The sequence below is a fragment of the Solea senegalensis genome, linkage group LG11 (genome assembly GCF_019176455.1).
Source record: "Solea senegalensis isolate Sse05_10M linkage group LG11, IFAPA_SoseM_1, whole genome shotgun sequence".
In the NCBI taxonomy this organism is placed as follows: Eukaryota; Metazoa; Chordata; class Actinopteri; order Pleuronectiformes; family Soleidae; genus Solea; species Solea senegalensis.
Window position 1 is genome coordinate 2256844 of NC_058031.1, and position 17528 is coordinate 2274371.

At 42.5% G+C, this 17528-nt stretch overlaps 1 protein-coding gene across 1 annotated transcript; it reads right to left on the bottom strand.

Moving 5' to 3' along the window:
• Positions 1-762: 762 nt before the first annotated feature.
• asxl1 (ASXL transcriptional regulator 1) lies at positions 763-15846 on the bottom strand. The gene is made up of 12 exons (XM_044038362.1): positions 15485-15846; positions 12537-12619; positions 12144-12146; positions 10983-11100; positions 10271-10460; positions 7967-8127; positions 7037-7121; positions 5973-6139; positions 5481-5577; positions 5217-5322; positions 3913-4978; positions 763-3830 (listed from the first exon to the last, which is right to left on the bottom strand). Exons 1-12 carry the CDS (start codon positions 15539-15541, stop codon positions 1224-1226), a joined length of 4740 nt encoding a protein of 1579 aa, XP_043894297.1. The 5' UTR covers positions 15542-15846; the 3' UTR covers positions 763-1223.
• Positions 15847-17528: the final 1682 nt, after the last annotated feature.

Below are 17528 nucleotides of genomic sequence, written 5' to 3' on the forward strand. Positions count from 1 at the left end.
TGTATATATATATATATATATATATATATATATATATATATATGTATATGTATATACTGTATACACACACATATTTTTTTCCTCATTTTCTATTTAGATAATTGAATTTTATAACGTGACCCATAGATTAAGCAAACCATACATATCGAATAGGTTTATCTTAGATGATTGTGCAAACCCCCACCTAGTGGTTGATTAGTGCTCCACCTTGTGTATGTACCATGGTGATGTAATTGCCATGATATGCAATACTTACCCATGTGTAAGTGCTTTTAACAGGAGATTGCAGCAACACAGGCTCAACAATTATCATTTTCATTCGCATTTTGAAAAAAGACAATTAGCAAAGGCTGAAATTGTTAAGTTTCACTTTAGATTTTTCATTGTTTTAAGCAAATTTTTGAAAAGGAAACAATCCATAAATCTTCAATTGGACTTCATGTGGTAATCCACCATCATGTTTTTGCAAATCAAATCACAAAATCTGCCAGAACAATCACGGTAAGATATTTTCTCCAAATTAGAGTTTACAGAATAAACATTTTCAGTGTGATCAAGTGACTTTTGTTATTCATAAGAAATCATTAATAAATAAGCTGCTTTTAATAAAAAAAAAATGAGAATCTAGAACTGGTATTAAACAGTATTAAAGCAGTGGTTTAATTTAGCTTCTCACCACTCAAAGACCATTTAATTTGGTTGCCATATTTTATTAAAACTGAAGTTTAACTGAACCAAGAAATGAGCCAACAGTTAAACAAATTAATTTACTCATTTTAATGGTTAAAAAAATACTTCTTTGAGCAAAGAGACAACAATACGTCCCTGTTCTCTGAGGAAACGAGGGACCAAAACAATAATGGCCACCAAATGATGACAGGTGGAGCAAGATAAGATGAGGTAAATGTTTTTGAGGAGAGAAAACAAAAAAAAGGCACAATTTACAATCAATCATGCCCCAAAATTCACAATAACAATATTAATAATAATAACAATAATAATAACAATAACAATAATAATAATAATAATATCAATACAACTAAAAAATCTGAAAATCTGCAACAACAAAAAAAATACAGACCAGTCATTATACAAGGCGAGCTGCCTTTCAGGCTCTTCCTGTGTGCTCTGACCTATTCAGGATTCTGTACACTCCGGAGCCCCCAGTCCTGCAGCTGACACTGTACAGATACAGTTCTACAGTTCACTGCGACGGCAACATGCTATCTGACCACCAGACATGAAACACAGAGTTTAGAGGGACCAATGCAATCGTCGTGGCAGAAAGCCCCGCAGCCTTGGCACATGATCATGGCTTTAAGGCGGCACGAGCACTTGAGAGCCACCTCCTCAGTCGCACCGTCGGTGAAAGCCTGGATGCTCAGCGTGGCCTGGCTGGAGGCCAAACGGGGGCGGAGCTGGAGCATGCCATCGGCCATGCTCCGGGTGAAACCATTATTGTCCATCACTGACACATTGGCTGTGTAGCTTACACTTCCCGCCTGCTTGGGCAGTTTCCCGTACAGCTGGAAGGGAAGGGAGGAAGCGGAGGAGGAAGGTGAGGGAGAAGAGGAAGTGGAGGGGGAGCCAGATGAGTAGGAAGCTTTGCTGTGCTCCTTCTTTGCCATTCTGGCTAAAGTCATCTCCATGTTGAGGAGTCCCTCCATCGCGCCTCCGCTCAGGAAACTGTCCATGACGCTCACAGGCTCCTTTTTGGTAATACTCATGGGTATAATGGGGGAAGATTTGGCAAGAGCCTGGCAAGAGGGCCGCGAAGTGACTTCATTCTTTACGGCGGATGCTGGAGAATGCTGTTGTTGGAGATGGTGGGGCAGCTGAGAATGTGGGGGGCGCCAGTTGATCTTAATAGTGGGCAACACCTCAGTGGGACAGATGTCTGCATGGGTAGGAGATGGGCCATTGGGTATGGTCCGGTGAGCCGGCTGGGCCCGGTCCGGAATGGCTCCTGGTGACGGCTGAGGACCACGAGAGTCTTTGATGACTGCGGACTCCACAGAAGTCTGAGCACTAATGTCTGACTTAGTTCTGGAGGACACAGACGTGGAGGAGGATGAGGAGGGTGGCAGAGGGGTGATGACTGGAACAGCACCGGGGGCTTGCTGGGACTGATACTGTGAGGCTGGAGATTCCATCAGGCACAACACTGTGCGGGCTGTTGGAGACTTGTGGCTCTGAGAGACTGTGTTCAGTTCTGGTGCAGGAGATTGTGTTGAACCCTCAGGCCTGTGGCGAGGCCCGGGGGTCCTGGAAATGGGTGGCCTTGGGTGTGGACCTGGCAAGCGACTGATCTCCAGTCTGTTTGCAGAGTGCGTTGGTAGAACTTTCTCCAGGGACAGGCTGCCCTGCAGTAACTGAGTGACTAAAGGGTTGTTGGCCTCCACACTGGAGACAGGTCTGGCTGAGCTAGCCTGTCTCCTGGAGGCAGATGTGGTGGACAGGTGAGAGGCTGAAGGCTTTAAGGCTTCACGACATTCTTCTTCGGCAGAATTGTGTCTAGAAGCCCCAAAATCGTCTACAGGTTCCATTTTGACCACAACATTGCCGTCTCTGAACCCCTGTGTCTGGACAGAGGGGTCCTGAGAATTAGGTCGACTCTGCAAGCTGTTGGGGAAGCAAGGCTGAATGACGGTCTGTCCTTGTCGACTTGACACATGGGCCTGGATGACTGGCTGCTGGTTCTGGGGAGAAGGGCTGCAGATGACCAGTTGACTGTTTCTCTGGGTACTTCGAGGCGGGGACCAGTCCTGGTCAGGGTGCTGCTCATCCTCCTGGCTCTCATTCTCACAGTCTGAAGCAGTTTCTGTTGAGTCACTGTGTGTCCCAGCCTCATCATCTTTCTCTATCCCACAGTCCATATGCGGCGGGGTTAGCCGTCTCTCTGTAGCTGCGTGAGAGAGAGGCTCCTGTGGATCCACATGGTGAGAACCATGCTGGATGACACTACCCATTCCAACTTCCTTTACTTGCTCCTTTTCTCTGGGCTGACAGGAGCTGGCCAGTGTTTGAATAACGTCCACACCCTGAGCCCCAAACCTAGGAAGAGAATCTGGGATTGAAGTTGGGGCAAGAGTCGGCTTTCCGCAACCCATGGCTGCACTCTCTGAGGGTGGTGCAGTAGGAGCAGCAGAGGCAGCAGCAGACTCAGGTCGCGGACTTTGCCTTGTTGGCTGGTCAGCCACAGACTCAGCTACAGTGTCAGACTCTGGAGAGGAAGAGTCAATCATTTTGTCACTTAGCCCATTAGAGGGGCTATGAGCACTGGCTGATGATGATTCTATTTCCTCAACAACGTCTGGTCCTCCAGCAGCCTCCTCTCGAGGTGGACTTGGTGTCTGTGGGGGCTCCATGGACATGGAAGTTGAGGTAGTGGACAGGGATGGGGAGGGTTGGGGCGTGGGGTCTACATTGAGAAGCAGTAATTGTGTTCCAGATGAATTAGAGCCCGAAGACGCTCCCTGCTCATCCATCTCACCATCTCCCCTGGTTCCTCCTCCTCCTCCTCCTCCTCCTCCGGGCTCGATAGGTCCTGGATGCTCTCGTGCTCTTCGTCCATTGCTGCTATCCGGTAGCCCAGCAGAAGTCCGCAGCCTGACCCCCGTCGGCCCTGCCCTGTCGGTAGAGGCTGCAACAGCAGCAGCGGCCTCGCGCTGGGCCCGGGCTTGCTGGGCGCGGGCTTTGATGTCTGCCAGCGTGCGTGCGCCCCCCGTCCCCGACCGCCGCGAGCCCTCGCCGGGGGGCACGATCCTCGGGCAGATCTGGTAGGTGGGGTGCCCTTTGACCCAGGGAGGTTTGATCCTGGACAGTTGGATCTGGGACAGAGACACAAAGACAGTGAGTAACCCTCACTAAAACAATAGTTTTTGTGCAAGGTGTTATACAACAAACACGTACCCGGATTGGCGGCACCTTGGGCTCCTCTGTTGTCGGCTGCGGCTTCTCTGAACGGACACCGTCAATTGTGGTACGAAAGGACTGACGATCTTCAAGCCGCGGCCTCTTTTCGGGGAAGCTGGAGAAGGCCTGACTCTCATCTGGCCTTCTCTTCTGCTCTTTGAGCTGGGCGCTGGGTACAGGAGTGCTGGCTGGGCTGGCTGAAGGGCTGCTGTCACGGCTGCTGGTGGTGGTTCCCCCTGTGATGGATGTGACCACAGAGGCTGTATCATCCAAGGGATCGGCGACAACTGCGGCACTGGAAGATGCTGAGGAGGATGACGATGAGTCCAGGCCTGCAGCAAAAGCTCCCTGTGTGTCTGAAGGTGAGGAGGGTGAGGAAGCGGGTGAAGAGGCAGATGAAACAGAAGAGGAGGAGGAAGAAGGGGAGGAGGTGGAAACCAGGGTAGGTGCTGTCTCTTCGGGGAGCAGACGGGCTGTAACTTCGGGCTCTTCGTTTGCACTGGTGGAAGCAGGGCTGGGACTGGGGCTGGGAGTAGGAGTAGGGGTGGGAGTGCGAGTAGGGGTAGGACTTGGAGTAGGAGTAGGTGTAGGAGTGGGAGTGGGTGTGGGAGTAGCAGTAGGAGTGGGAGTGTGAGTGGGAGTGGGAGTAGGAGCTGGCAAAATGACTGGCTCTGGACTGGGAGAGGGCTTTGGATCCAAAGGGGCCGTCTCATCTGGAAGCTCCACACCGCATTCAGCCTGCAGCACCACCTCACCTTGAACCACTGTATTTTCAGAAACGGGCGAGCCAATAGTGACAGCTGAGATGTCCACTGCAACACTGGCCTCAGTGGCTTCTGCGGGCGGCAGGGCCGGAGCAGCGGCCTTGCAGAGGGTCCTGCGGGCTCTGCGACGCAAGTCAGCCCGTGTACGTCTCCTCATCCTGCCATCTCTCCTCCGCCGTCCCACAGTGCGTCTCTTGGGCGCTGCCACCACAGCCACATCACTATCAAGCACAGTAGCTGCAACTTCACTGCTTTCACTCATGGTCAGCTTTAGGGATTCCTCTCGTGTCAAGCCAGACCTACAGTTTCAAAGACATCATGTTAGGACATCATGGAAAAACAATGCTTATTACATTGGCTGTGAAAGATGCATCTATCTTAACTACATGTGCAGGAAATGTGTGTATATCCAAACCCATCAGCCACAACGATAACAGTAGTCAGTGGTGTTAATGTTGTGGCATAAATGTCATCTTATGGCCCCAAGAAAGTCAAAACCTCCAACATGACTAAGAATTCACATAGACGGACTCTTACTTTTGCCCATGGTATTCTTCAAAAAACTTTTCCTTCCATGCCTCCACCTTCTTCTCTTTCTCCATTTCCTGTCGGAAACGCACCTGCATCTCATGGGTGAACTCGCCTAAACAGAACAAAGAGCGATATGTATACTCATTTTCTATGGCTGACATAAATATTGCAATTCCATGAAAATATCTGAACAATTAGATGAAATTCAGAGCAATGTTCTAAACTCCTCTGATTTCAAGTCTGTTAAAAGTAACTGAACATTTCTTTTACCCTCAGCCAGTCTCTCTTTCCAGCTCTGGGAGGCATGGGTGAAGAACTCATTATTGAGAGCTGAACTACTCAGTCTGGCCATACCATCCGGGCCAATCTGCAAAAAGAGAGGGCATGGCAGGAAAGTTACTCATTTATATTCATATTAGTTTTTTTATATATTTATACTTATTCATAGAACATCCCACTAAACCACCCATCCATGTATACCCAACAATTGCATAAAAATCTACTTCTGTACATGTACACACATATACACACACACATATATATATATATATATATACATATACACACAAATACATATCTATCTATCTATCTATCTATCTATCCATCTATCTATCTATATATATGTATATATACATATTCTTGCAGTTTCTGCTTGTTGCACTTGTGAGATGCAAACCTCATTTCATTAACTGAAACTTGTATTTGAGTAATGACAAAGTTGAATGTGATCTCATCGCCCTGATAAAAATCAGAAAAACATACCTGTCGGTCAACTTCTGGCAGCAACTGCAGCAACTGTTGCTGTGATTGTGTGGGAAAGGCTGCGAATGTCCGCACATTAATGAGGGCTCTGATGTTGGTGTTGACCAGGATGGAGCCCGGTGTTTCAAAGTCTACGTCCACTCCTCCTCGACTCCTCTTCATTGGTCCTGAAAAAGTGCAACGCAAGTTTTATCTGCTGCTCAAATTAAACTATCGTCAGGTTCCCTTCACATATGAATACGAAGTTATAAAGAAAACCTCTTATGTCAATGGCTGCTTTTACACTGCATGAGGTGGAGTGACCCTATTTAGATTTTTATCCTCCCATGTGGCACAAATCAGATGTGAGACATAAAGGTTAACAGGAAAAAAAGCACATGGATTGAATCCATCATTGGGCCAGTTTCAGGTCTCATTTGTACGAGTAAATAAATCAGATTTGAATCAGACGTGTATTTCGCCATCGGAGTGGTGAGATCATATATTCTCCTGTCAAAGCAATTTGTACGTCCTTAAAAATGAGACTGTGGCAATTATGTAAACACACATGGAGACTATCCACAATCACATGATCCTTTTGACTGGTGTCTCAAACCAGTGCACTTATGCTGAAGTTTCATGCCTTTTTTAAGCCTTCGGGGTGAGGATTCAAAGACTTTTATTGTCAATTTTCTATATGTACAGGACATACAGAAAAATCCAAATACTTCTCTCCTCAGTACTGAAAGGATGACTAGATTTCAAAATAACTTTCTATACATCCAATTTGGCCTACGAACCATTTTCCGGTCAGTAGCTCAGCCCACCCTGCACATTATCACAGCAAATGTCAAACTGAGTAAATGCAGATTTCAGATACGAGTCACTTTTGAAAGACAATGTAAGCAGGTCGGGGCATCAAAACCTGCAGTGTAAATAGAGCCTACAATGAGGAGGCGGTGAGAGATTTGTTGTCCATAGATAAATGGTGAAAAGATTAGACTAAACCTTTGCCGTTTTAACTGTATGGCTTCCATTCTATGGGTTTTTCTTGGTGGTTGGTGTGGTGTTAATTTAGTTTTTACCTGACGGGACATGCTCTCCATTAACTTTCAGAGGTGTGAGGACAACGCGAGGCATCATGACTGCTTTCTTCCTCTGTCTCCCAGACTGTAGACAAACACAAGGAGATGGATAAGTTCACAGAAATAATGTTAGCAGCTTTGTCTATTACGGATCTGGTTCAAAAAATATGAAATGAGGGGGGTTACGTAATGACTCTGGCCTTATCCACACAGAAATAGAACCTTCCCATTACAATCTTGTGGCTATTTGTTTGAAACATGGCACTGTCTCAAGAAATGTCTTCATTAATACAAAAAAAACCCTAATCTAAACACTGTAGTACATATAACAGGCCTATATAAGGCACTGTAATGCTGCTATAGAAATACACCAAAAATGGAGATGATGATGTGGCACAAAAACCTTGTGTCATGTACAAACTTTAAATAAAGCCTTATTTGAATCATACACAATGTATAAATCACAAAAACAGACAAATGCCAGGGGGAAGAAGGAAAGAAAACAAAAGTTAATATAAAGTAAATAAACCAAACTAACTCCAAACACAAGTAGAAGAAGATGACAACAAAGACAGTGGTAATGCAAGAGCAAGAGAGAGGGATGAGACCATGACATCATCTTGTCCTCAAAGTTGCATATTGGTTGTATACACCAAAAAGCAAGGGTGGCATTTTGAGATTTTTTTCACTCTGGGACCCGTTTTCCAAATATAGATTTTATAGCTCCCAAAATGCTGGTTCCATGGAAATAAAAAGCTGAAACGACAAAGCTTTGGCAGATTCTCTTGAACTGGTTCTCGTCATGTGTGCAGGCCTTAATAAAAAAAAAAAAGGACCTGCTCTCAAATCCTTGACTTAAGAGACGTTATATATAATGTTATTAAGCAATGTTATTGTGTACATTGGAAACAAGGCTTCAATGCTGCTGACCTGTCTTGAACGGCTTAGTCTGGTCTGAGCGTGCTGGGTTTGCTGTGTGTCTGTGCGTCCCTGTTGTCCTGCTGACCGGCTCAGACGGGTCTGTGGTTGGTTGCTTGGAGGCTGTGGTTCTGTAGAGCAGGAGGCACTGGAGGAACTTTCATCCACTGAGGCTAAGGGGGTGAATCAAAAATACTGTCAGACAACTACTCACTCACACACTCTTCTGACAGATAAAGAGACTCCAACATTGACACCACAGCTATACAGTGGAGAAGACACCACACATGTAGTTGACAGCATTTAGCAGCAAGCTTTAACAAATTTCCAGCGATCATGGAAAAGTAGCTTCCATCTGAGCAGAAGCTACTTTTAAAAAAACATCCACTGGTTTGTCATAAACAGTATTTTTGCACATCATTGCCAGTGTTGGACAGCCAGGTTACAATAAAATTAGTTTCCACAAACACGAGTAAAATATTTCAATTCATTTCAGTCATATTATTACAGTTACTCCCTCAAAACCCGATTCGTTTAGGGCTTCAACAAGTAATTATTTTCCTTATCAATGTGTTTCCTCATCTCTGCTCTCGACCTTATTTTAGACAGAAGTTGACATCCGCTATTATTTTTGTGAGAGACTTCCTGTTAGTAGTTGTGTAACGAGTAATCTTCATGCAATCAGGAATTGTTGTAACAGTTGGTTTAAGCGAAAGGTTTCAATGGAACGGGACTGATTTGATAATTGGCTGCAAACAAGACGGGCATTGTGTCGTGTGAACTTTAAAACTTTAAATTTGAAGAAGTCACAAAAGCTTTCCAATGTCTGTTCATTTCACTTTGTTGAATATAAACCTACAGAAGACCATACGGTTGTGGAGAAGTGGCTTGGCAACAAAAAGCTGCAATAAAGTGGATTAAGATTAAGTGCTGTTCATGCTGAGTTGGTGTCTCAAGTAACAGTTGATACTATTGTTTAATTGGGGTATTTTGCCTGCTTTTATTAATTTCATTTCATTCATTCACCTTCAACACAGACCAACAACACATAATTAAAAATATCCTCATACTCTGTAAGAGCCCACTTCTTCATGTCATCCTCCTACTCTGTAATATTACACAGATGTGGAAATGATTTTCTATTTCCATTTGTTATCAATTGTTTTGAGTTTTTCCCACGACATTGAGAAAGCAAACACGCTCCATTCACAGGTGAAGGAAACAAACACCGGAAGTGCTGCATAAAAATAGGAAGTCAGATCCCCAGTTACTCCTGTATTAAAAAATAAGGACTACGGGTTAATCTGCCCCTCTACAGTTAAATGATCCAAAAACTGTTCAAACATCTTACAAGAATGTTTCTACCAGTGTTTCCCCTAGGATGGAGTTGTAGCAGTGGAGGTGAGTGTTCACTCGTGTGCAAAAGCAAAGAGCAAAGTGCAACCTGCTGGGGGGGTTTCTATGTGTCTGCCAGCACCAGAGGGGCTCTTTAGGCTTAAGTGCATAAAAGTACATTTGTGCACAGTAATGAGCAGGGAAAATGTCTGCCTAGCTGTGAGGTGTCTCAAACTTTAGGAAAATACACTTTTAGTGAATGCATAAATTGACAATAATTTTAACAAAAAAAAATATATCAACAACCAAGCATATACAGTAAAATCACATAACACAAATACAAGAACAATCTAAAAGGTCTGTGCCTCCAACACATGCATCTTCCCACTCCCTCCTCTGTCCCCATCACAATCCTTCCCTCCACCCTCAGGCCCTCCTAACATTTCAATCCCATCCAAATAATATTTAGGCTAACATATCTCTGAAGTAATCTGTCAGTAATTTGAGATTGACAGCGGGTCACAGTGGGCCTCGCTCATAGAAACGCTGCTTCGAGACAGTAGGAATTTTCGGCCCGCCACTGCTACGTGCATATATGGGAAACACTGTCTCCTGTAGAATGTTTCTATTATAATGTGTAGGTCGCCTACAGCTGCATCTCACCAAACCATATCCACTGCAGCCTAACAGTCTGGGGTAGTTAGACTGCACTGCATCGCTTCAACTCTCATGACATTCAACTGAATGTCATGGTTTACATTAACACCAAGGACAAATGTGGCTCTGCGATTACATCAGTAACCCCAAAACCTTCATATGCAACCAAGGTGAATGAAACAGACAATGGCCTATAAATAGCTCACTGTAAGAGAGCTGAGCCACTTGGGCTTGTGTACTCCTGGCTTAGCACAACGATGACCACATTTAGAATAACCCAATAGGAAAAATGTCTGGTGGGTTTGGTGTATAGTGTGGCGTTACCATCATTGTCTCCACTGGCGGCAGCGGTCTCAGTGGAGTCACAGCTCTCCTGCTCTGCAGCATCTGAGGTGCCGACGGCTGTGCCTGCTGTAGGAGTGCTGCTGCTGGACGCTGTTTGGGCTGTGCTACCTGCTCCCTCAGCTGCCGTCTCAGACTCGGAGGTCGTCTTTGTCCACTGGAGGGCGTTCTTCTACAGGGTCAAGAATGCAAAGTTAGAAGGACCTTCATCATTACGATCAATAATCAAATTCACTGAACACTGAAATGGTCAAGCTCATCTACACCGTTTATCCATCAAAAAACACAAAATTCTACCATTCGTTTACAAAGCTTTTGATGATTTCATCACGACAGAAACCTTTTCTTAAACCGCAACCCAAAGAGTATTTAGCTTTTTAAGATTTTAAACATACATGTAACCATTATTATTACTTTTAGTTCAGTCTGAGTTTGTCTCATGAGTCTGTTTATGTAAATTGTTTATTTGAACCCCTATTACTTTAATTACGTTAATCAGAACTTGCATTGTTCATTCATTAGCTGTGCGTGTATGCCACTTTAAGTGAGATGATGTTTTCATATATATACTGAATAAATAAACTTGACTTGACTTCAGACACTGTGTGACCTTGGCAGACAAGCAGACTGATGAATACAAAGTAGCTGGATCATGCTTGATTATAAACATGATTTATAAGTCATGTTTAAGTACCTTCAGGGTGAACAGGCTCATCCGTCCAGGCAGTTTGAAGAAGATGCTGTTCTTGACTCGGTCTCCCCTTACCTGGGAGTGCAGCATGGTGACCAGGCAGGCCAAAGGGGCTGTGCCACTGCGTATGCATGTACGGACGCAAAAAGACAAGACACAAAGAGCAAAATAATCAATTCACGTTGGAATTAGGTTTCAATTTCCACAGATTCAAACATTTCCTCCTCAAAAATGTGATTCAAATTTTTTTTAACATTGGGTTTACATTTTCCTGACATAGGTTGCATGGTGCAGATGTTTCAGTTTCCCCTCAATACTCTTCGTCGAGGTTAACCGATGGTCTCTCCACCATCACAGTGCAATTGTACAGTGCCCTCAGCTCCATTAACTACATGTATTATTAGCAACAAATTGCCGCAATGCCACCTGTCACCAGACAGCTGAAACCAAGTTGCGACAGCAGTCACAGAATAAAACATGTGATACTCTTGATTTTTAAACTAGTGCACCCGTTTACTCAAAGGGCTTCAGCAGTTCATAGAAACGTACACTACGAGTGGTGCAGCCGTTTGCACTGTGAGGGGGGCACCAGACAAAAACAGCGAAATACAAAATTACTTCAGGAAGACAATGTAGTGTCGCGTCACATAATCACTCCGTCTGTATCATTTTTGGCTATTTGCATGTTAATGCTGTAGTAACGCCGCCCCCCCCATTACAGAAACAGAGCAGAGTGATAGACAGTAAAAATTAACATGTTTTATATTACAGCCGGGACAAAATCAGTATGCGTGGTGGAATGAGACATGTCCCGACATTTTAATATCCACCTGTGAAAACAAGGGCACTGTGCCTCACAATGTACTGCCCGGGAATCACATCATTTTTATTTATTTATTTATTTAAAAACAGGCTTTACTTTTGACTGACAGGGAATGTCAAATGCTTCTTGCAATCTAAATGTCAACTGACGTTATACAACAAATCAGTTTAAAGTGACTTTCCCCATAAATCCACCAGATATTCTCCCAGCACGGGGTAAAGTTATGAACGTTCTGAGCATCAACAAGATCGATAAAATACAACAGAATATGAAAAATTAGGTGTCAGTTACAGAAGACAAGTCATTACAGAAAGGAACATGGTTATAGTCCAACAACTTACCTTCTGTTGGTCAGCAGCAGGTTCCGTGGTGAATGGAGAGCGAGAGAGAGAGAGAAATACATGGTGTATTAGGTTCACTTACTAATAAAAAAAATCCAAAATGGGAGTAAATGGTAAAACTACCCATTTTCCTTTGACAATAGTAACAGAGTGTAGAACAATTTAGCATGCATAATTCATGTTTGATAATGAAAGCCTTCTTTAAGCTATGATTTTACCCAAAAATTGCGAAACTAAACCCTGAGAAACTCAAACAACATGACGTCTAAAGCCATTAGTTAGTTAGACAGATACACATTTTTTAGCCTAAACATTGAAATCTTTGATTAATATTTTAATAGTAGCAGCATGCACTACTACAAATAATTGTGTGCACGTGTGTATGAGTCTGACCGCATTTCCTTCAGCCCCTTTGTCTGGATGACATGGAGGATTTGTTTGGGAGTCATGGGAGCATCAGAGAAGTTCTCCAAAACCTGGAAAACATCCAATATGTTTTTACCACACGGACATAAACACTCTGAATAAAAGGAGGCAGTTCATTAAGGAAAACATCAGACAAAAATGTTCTGCGGTTCAGGAAGGAGGAAGATATAAACATTTACAAAATGAGGATGGAGTAGTAATCAAAAAAGGTATTGAGCGGGATATTTTACGAGTGTAAAATTACATGGATTCTACAAAGACTTGCAGCTATTCAAAAACCCACAAAAGCCAAGTAACATCTGGCTTTTGTCTGTAATGGAAAGGATACAAATCGGCTTTCAGTCCCTCAAATAACTGCATTAGATACAGAGTATAGGATTTGATCATCTCAGTGTCAAAACGTTAAACGCTACTATCTTTAATTTGGCAGCCTCTCCACTGCACCAGAAAAGAAGCAGAGTCAGTGAGAGGATTTAGATTGCAGTAATGAAACCTCTGCTTTAAAAAAAAAAAGATCTTGACCCAGATGTTTCCACCATCTATCTACATCCGAAATTGAATCAAATTACTCTTTGTCCAGCACTGGTTTGTTTGAATATGTTTTGTCAGGATTTAGAAAACTTCATAGCACAAAATACACTGGGCAAAATAACCAATGACCTTCTCACAGGTCCTGCTACATCAGACATCACTGATGAAGACTTCAGACTTCCAAATAAATCTATGTCTTTTACATCTTTGACCGTGTTAAATTTTAGCAGTGATGCTCAATCTAGCAGTGAAGGTGCACCAATGCTGGATGAATGAAAGGAAACGCTGATATTTTATTCCTGAGAGTGGAACTAGGTGGGGCTAACCTGGTTTAAGGGTTGGGCTACAAAACTTACTTCCAATACGGTTCACATATATGTTCTGTCAGCCCAAAGAACATAAAAGACCTGCATTGTTTCATTGAGATGCAGCTTTCTCAGCAGCATCTCATTCGCTTTGCTGCTGTGCAAGCTGCAGCATGGAGGACCCACTGTGCAAAAGCTCACAGATTTCAGTCAACGCTATGGGGTGGTGGAAGCGTGCGGCTAAAGACATGTTTCAATCCACCACATGTGTCTTTGTTTGATCAGAATCCAAATCACTGAGCTGTAGCAAGTAACAAAAACTGAACCTCATTCACCTCCTGTGTATATTTGATTTAAATATCTGCATCATTAGGAATTGAGTAAGCTTTTACATTTGTTCCACCACTGAAAATAGCAAAACTGCCAATTAGTGTAAACTTATGAATTCAATTAATTTGCAAACATGTTTGCCTTAAAAACAAAAGAAGCATTATTTTGTTGTTTTGATTTGCCAACATACATTGGTCAAAACTGAACTTACATTTTTAAATCAGTAGTCTGTGTGAGCCAGACTGTGAATCATCTCATCAATTTCACACAACATGCATCAAATTACAACATTATCCAAATCCAATGACTCTTTCCTCACCCATACTCCACCACCTGCTAAAGCACCTGCACAACTTGTTTTTTTCCAAAACAATATAAATCTACTAAAGGTGAAACCACATTCAAAACAAAAATAGCACAAATGTAGTGTATTATTGGAGCAATGTATTTTAAATAAACAACGTATTTGCGATCATGAAATGTTTGGAAGCATTGTGCTCAAAAAGCTTACATTTATGCCATGAAATCATCTGGGTGCACCTAAACAAAGCAAAAAAAGGCTAGAAAAAAAACACATGTAGTTTCCAGAAGGCAATTCTATCATGATTAAACAGACCAAGATGGACGTGGCCACAGTGAGAAGAGCCACAGCAAATGTCAGCAGGAACATTTTTGTTGTTAATAACATTTATATTATCAGTATGGGCTTGTGGGTGCACACCTAAGTGCAGAATGGAAAAACGAGTCGAAGAAGACTATGTACACCTGCTGTATGTTTGGGGATTAAGCCCATTGTACCCTGCTAATGAAAAGAGACAATGAACATGATTTCCTATGCATATAAAACACAATGTTGTAATCAACATTGTGCCTGATTTACATGAAATGAGACTGAGCCCAGGTACCTGAACCCCTTGACCTCAAACTACATGACCGCAGGTCTACACGAACGACTTAAATGACATGTAGCCACATTATCAATATTAAATAGATAACGTAATCTATCACTCCTATTCCAGGCAGTGTGTAACGTTTAAATCACAGCTGATTCAATCCACTCCTCTCAATATGCATGTTGCTTGCACTGCTAATTTAAATAAACATGATCTGAGGTTTAAATAAACAGCTGAGCTGTGATTTTCATGCACCGTTCGATGTCAATGTAGGTTCTGAAGACAACCGAGCTATGGGTTAACGCTAGCTTTTTAGCTTTGCTAATGTTAGCGAACACAATGCTCCACAACATTAGCTGGCTACTCCTCTATCGTGTTAAACGGTTCACTAACCACTAACGGTTTAACGTTAACCTCTCAGGGATAGGTTTGCTCACATACGGCACGTAAAACACACCGTGGAAACGGTGTCGCGACACTGATTGCTCGGCTGATAATTAGCATAGCACTAGCTCGTTTGCTACCTAGCAAACAAAGAGCTCAAAACAGGGGAGGTGTGTGTTCGCGTTGCTAACCAGCGTTAGCATTGCTGCGTGGCGTAGCGGTTTATGTTAACAGTCAGAACGACGTGCTGCAAATGCAAAACACCACCTCTCACTTTATCAATTTCACTCGAAGCCTGTGGGCTACGTTAGCACTCATGTGTTAGTGTGTGTGTAGCTACGTTAAAGCAGAAACCAGGCTGTGGTCGTGAGGAGAATATTCAAACGCCACAACACATCTGGATCCATCACTAGTCATTAATTCACGCGTAGATCACTTGCGGCTATTTAAATATGAAAATTGGATGGTTTACCATGCGAGCTGCCTCAGCCCAGGTCCGCTCCTTCTTTCTCTTTTGTTTGTCCTTCATTTCCTCTGCGCTGGTGTCTGCGGGTTAGCCTGCTGCCTGTGTGTCTACAAAGCAACCTCAATGCGATGGCGGCTTAGCTGCTTAGCAAAATGGCTAACTACGTTGTAGGTGAGAGCTGAGACGAGACGTTCCTTTGAGCTCGGGACGATGCTGCGATGTGGCGCTCGTCTCTGCCAACTGTCACGACGGTGCCCAGTGATCTGCTGCTTAAACGAGCTCGACATACACCATCGTCTCCGTGTAGCACTGGAGCAGGGAGTGAGTGAGTGAGGGAGGGAGCTGGACTGACTGTGGTGGTGCTGCTGCTGCAGGACAAGCCTCTCTGGAATGCAACAACCAGGTCAAAGTTCAAACGCTCCGCAGGAATGCAACAAAACAACGTCCGGCCCTCCGCATGCGCATACTATATACATATGTATATATACATATATGTACACACACATATATGTATATATATATATATATATATATATATATATATATATATATATATATATATATATATATATATATATATATATATATATTGTATTTGCCACCTCTTTAGGGCTGTTTCTAGCATAAACACTGACCTTGTCATACACCAAAGCCTGGTACTAATGAGGCAGATGGCAGAACCACATTTTTTGAGGAGCTGGTTAAGTTTAGGACTAAAATTTGAATTGTGGTTAATTTAAGCATGAACTGGTTATGATTATTTAGACTGGGTAGGGTTAGCGTTACCCTAAACCTACCCTTTAAATCTAACAGTGGGAGCAAATATATAAAAGTATATAAAAACTGGCATTGAATACAACTCTGAAGAATTCTAAACAATACAATGTCAAAGACGAACTTTATTGTCCCTGAACTGGAATCTATTTTATCTGAAGCCATCTTCCGTGAGGATAAAATGAATTGGTTACAATACAATAAAATTGTACATCACATTATCCTAGCCGAGGACAAAAACAGACCCTAGTCTTTGGACTGAGAAATATTTATGCCAACTGTGAGCTGCATTTCAACGCTCCAAATAAAGATAGTAAGTAGAATGGAGGGGAATATTTTTTGAACTGCTCTTCCCATCTGTATCTTAGCTCAGTTGATCTTTTAACAAATGGATTCTATTGACGGGCCAGTTTACATAACTATTCACCATTACTCAACCTAATGGCTAGAGAACTGACAGAACATTTCAGTAGTTTAAATTAGCAGTAGTGTCTCCACAGGGATTAGGACATTATAATGGAAACAATATTTTTATTGCCTCTTTTAAACAATTAAATTAATATTTATTAAAATTAAAATAATAGTTTTATTATAGAGCAGGAAAACATGTTTCTTTGTCAGAAGAACACAGGCTGCATATTCTTTTTTTTTGTAAATTTTATTTACATTTTCAAATTTTTAGACAAGAATAAAAGGCACAAAATAAACAACGCCCCCCCATTCCCTCCCCAAACTCACAGAAAAAAACAAGACAAGATAAGTGACAAAAACACACACAAAAAAAACAAATAAAAGTAAATAAATAAATCAACAAATAAAAAAAGGAGAAGAGAAAAAAAAACCTGTATACAAGTCAGATCACAAATTACAATTTAGTAGTTCGACAGTGCGAGAAAGGTCATAGAGTCCACATCAATCCTCTTGGAAATTAGTTCCATTGCGTCCACAGGCTGCATATTCTGATGCATAATGCAATGTATGCATGTACTACATTAAAGCAGATTTGTGTTTTGGTGTAAATCTGGAATTCTCTGGTTTACAATGGTCCTCAAATATTATTCCATGTGCAAATAAAAAATATTGTGGCAATCCTATAGCAATGTTTTTCATCATTATTTCCTCGAAAGAGATACTTATGTTTTTGGCAGTATTGGTTTGTGAGCAGCATAGCTCAAAAACGAAATGACTGATTTGGTGAACTATTTTTAAGGATGTAGTTTATGGCCCAAGGAAACACTTTGAAGAAATTAATGACTTGATTATGGACCTTTTGATA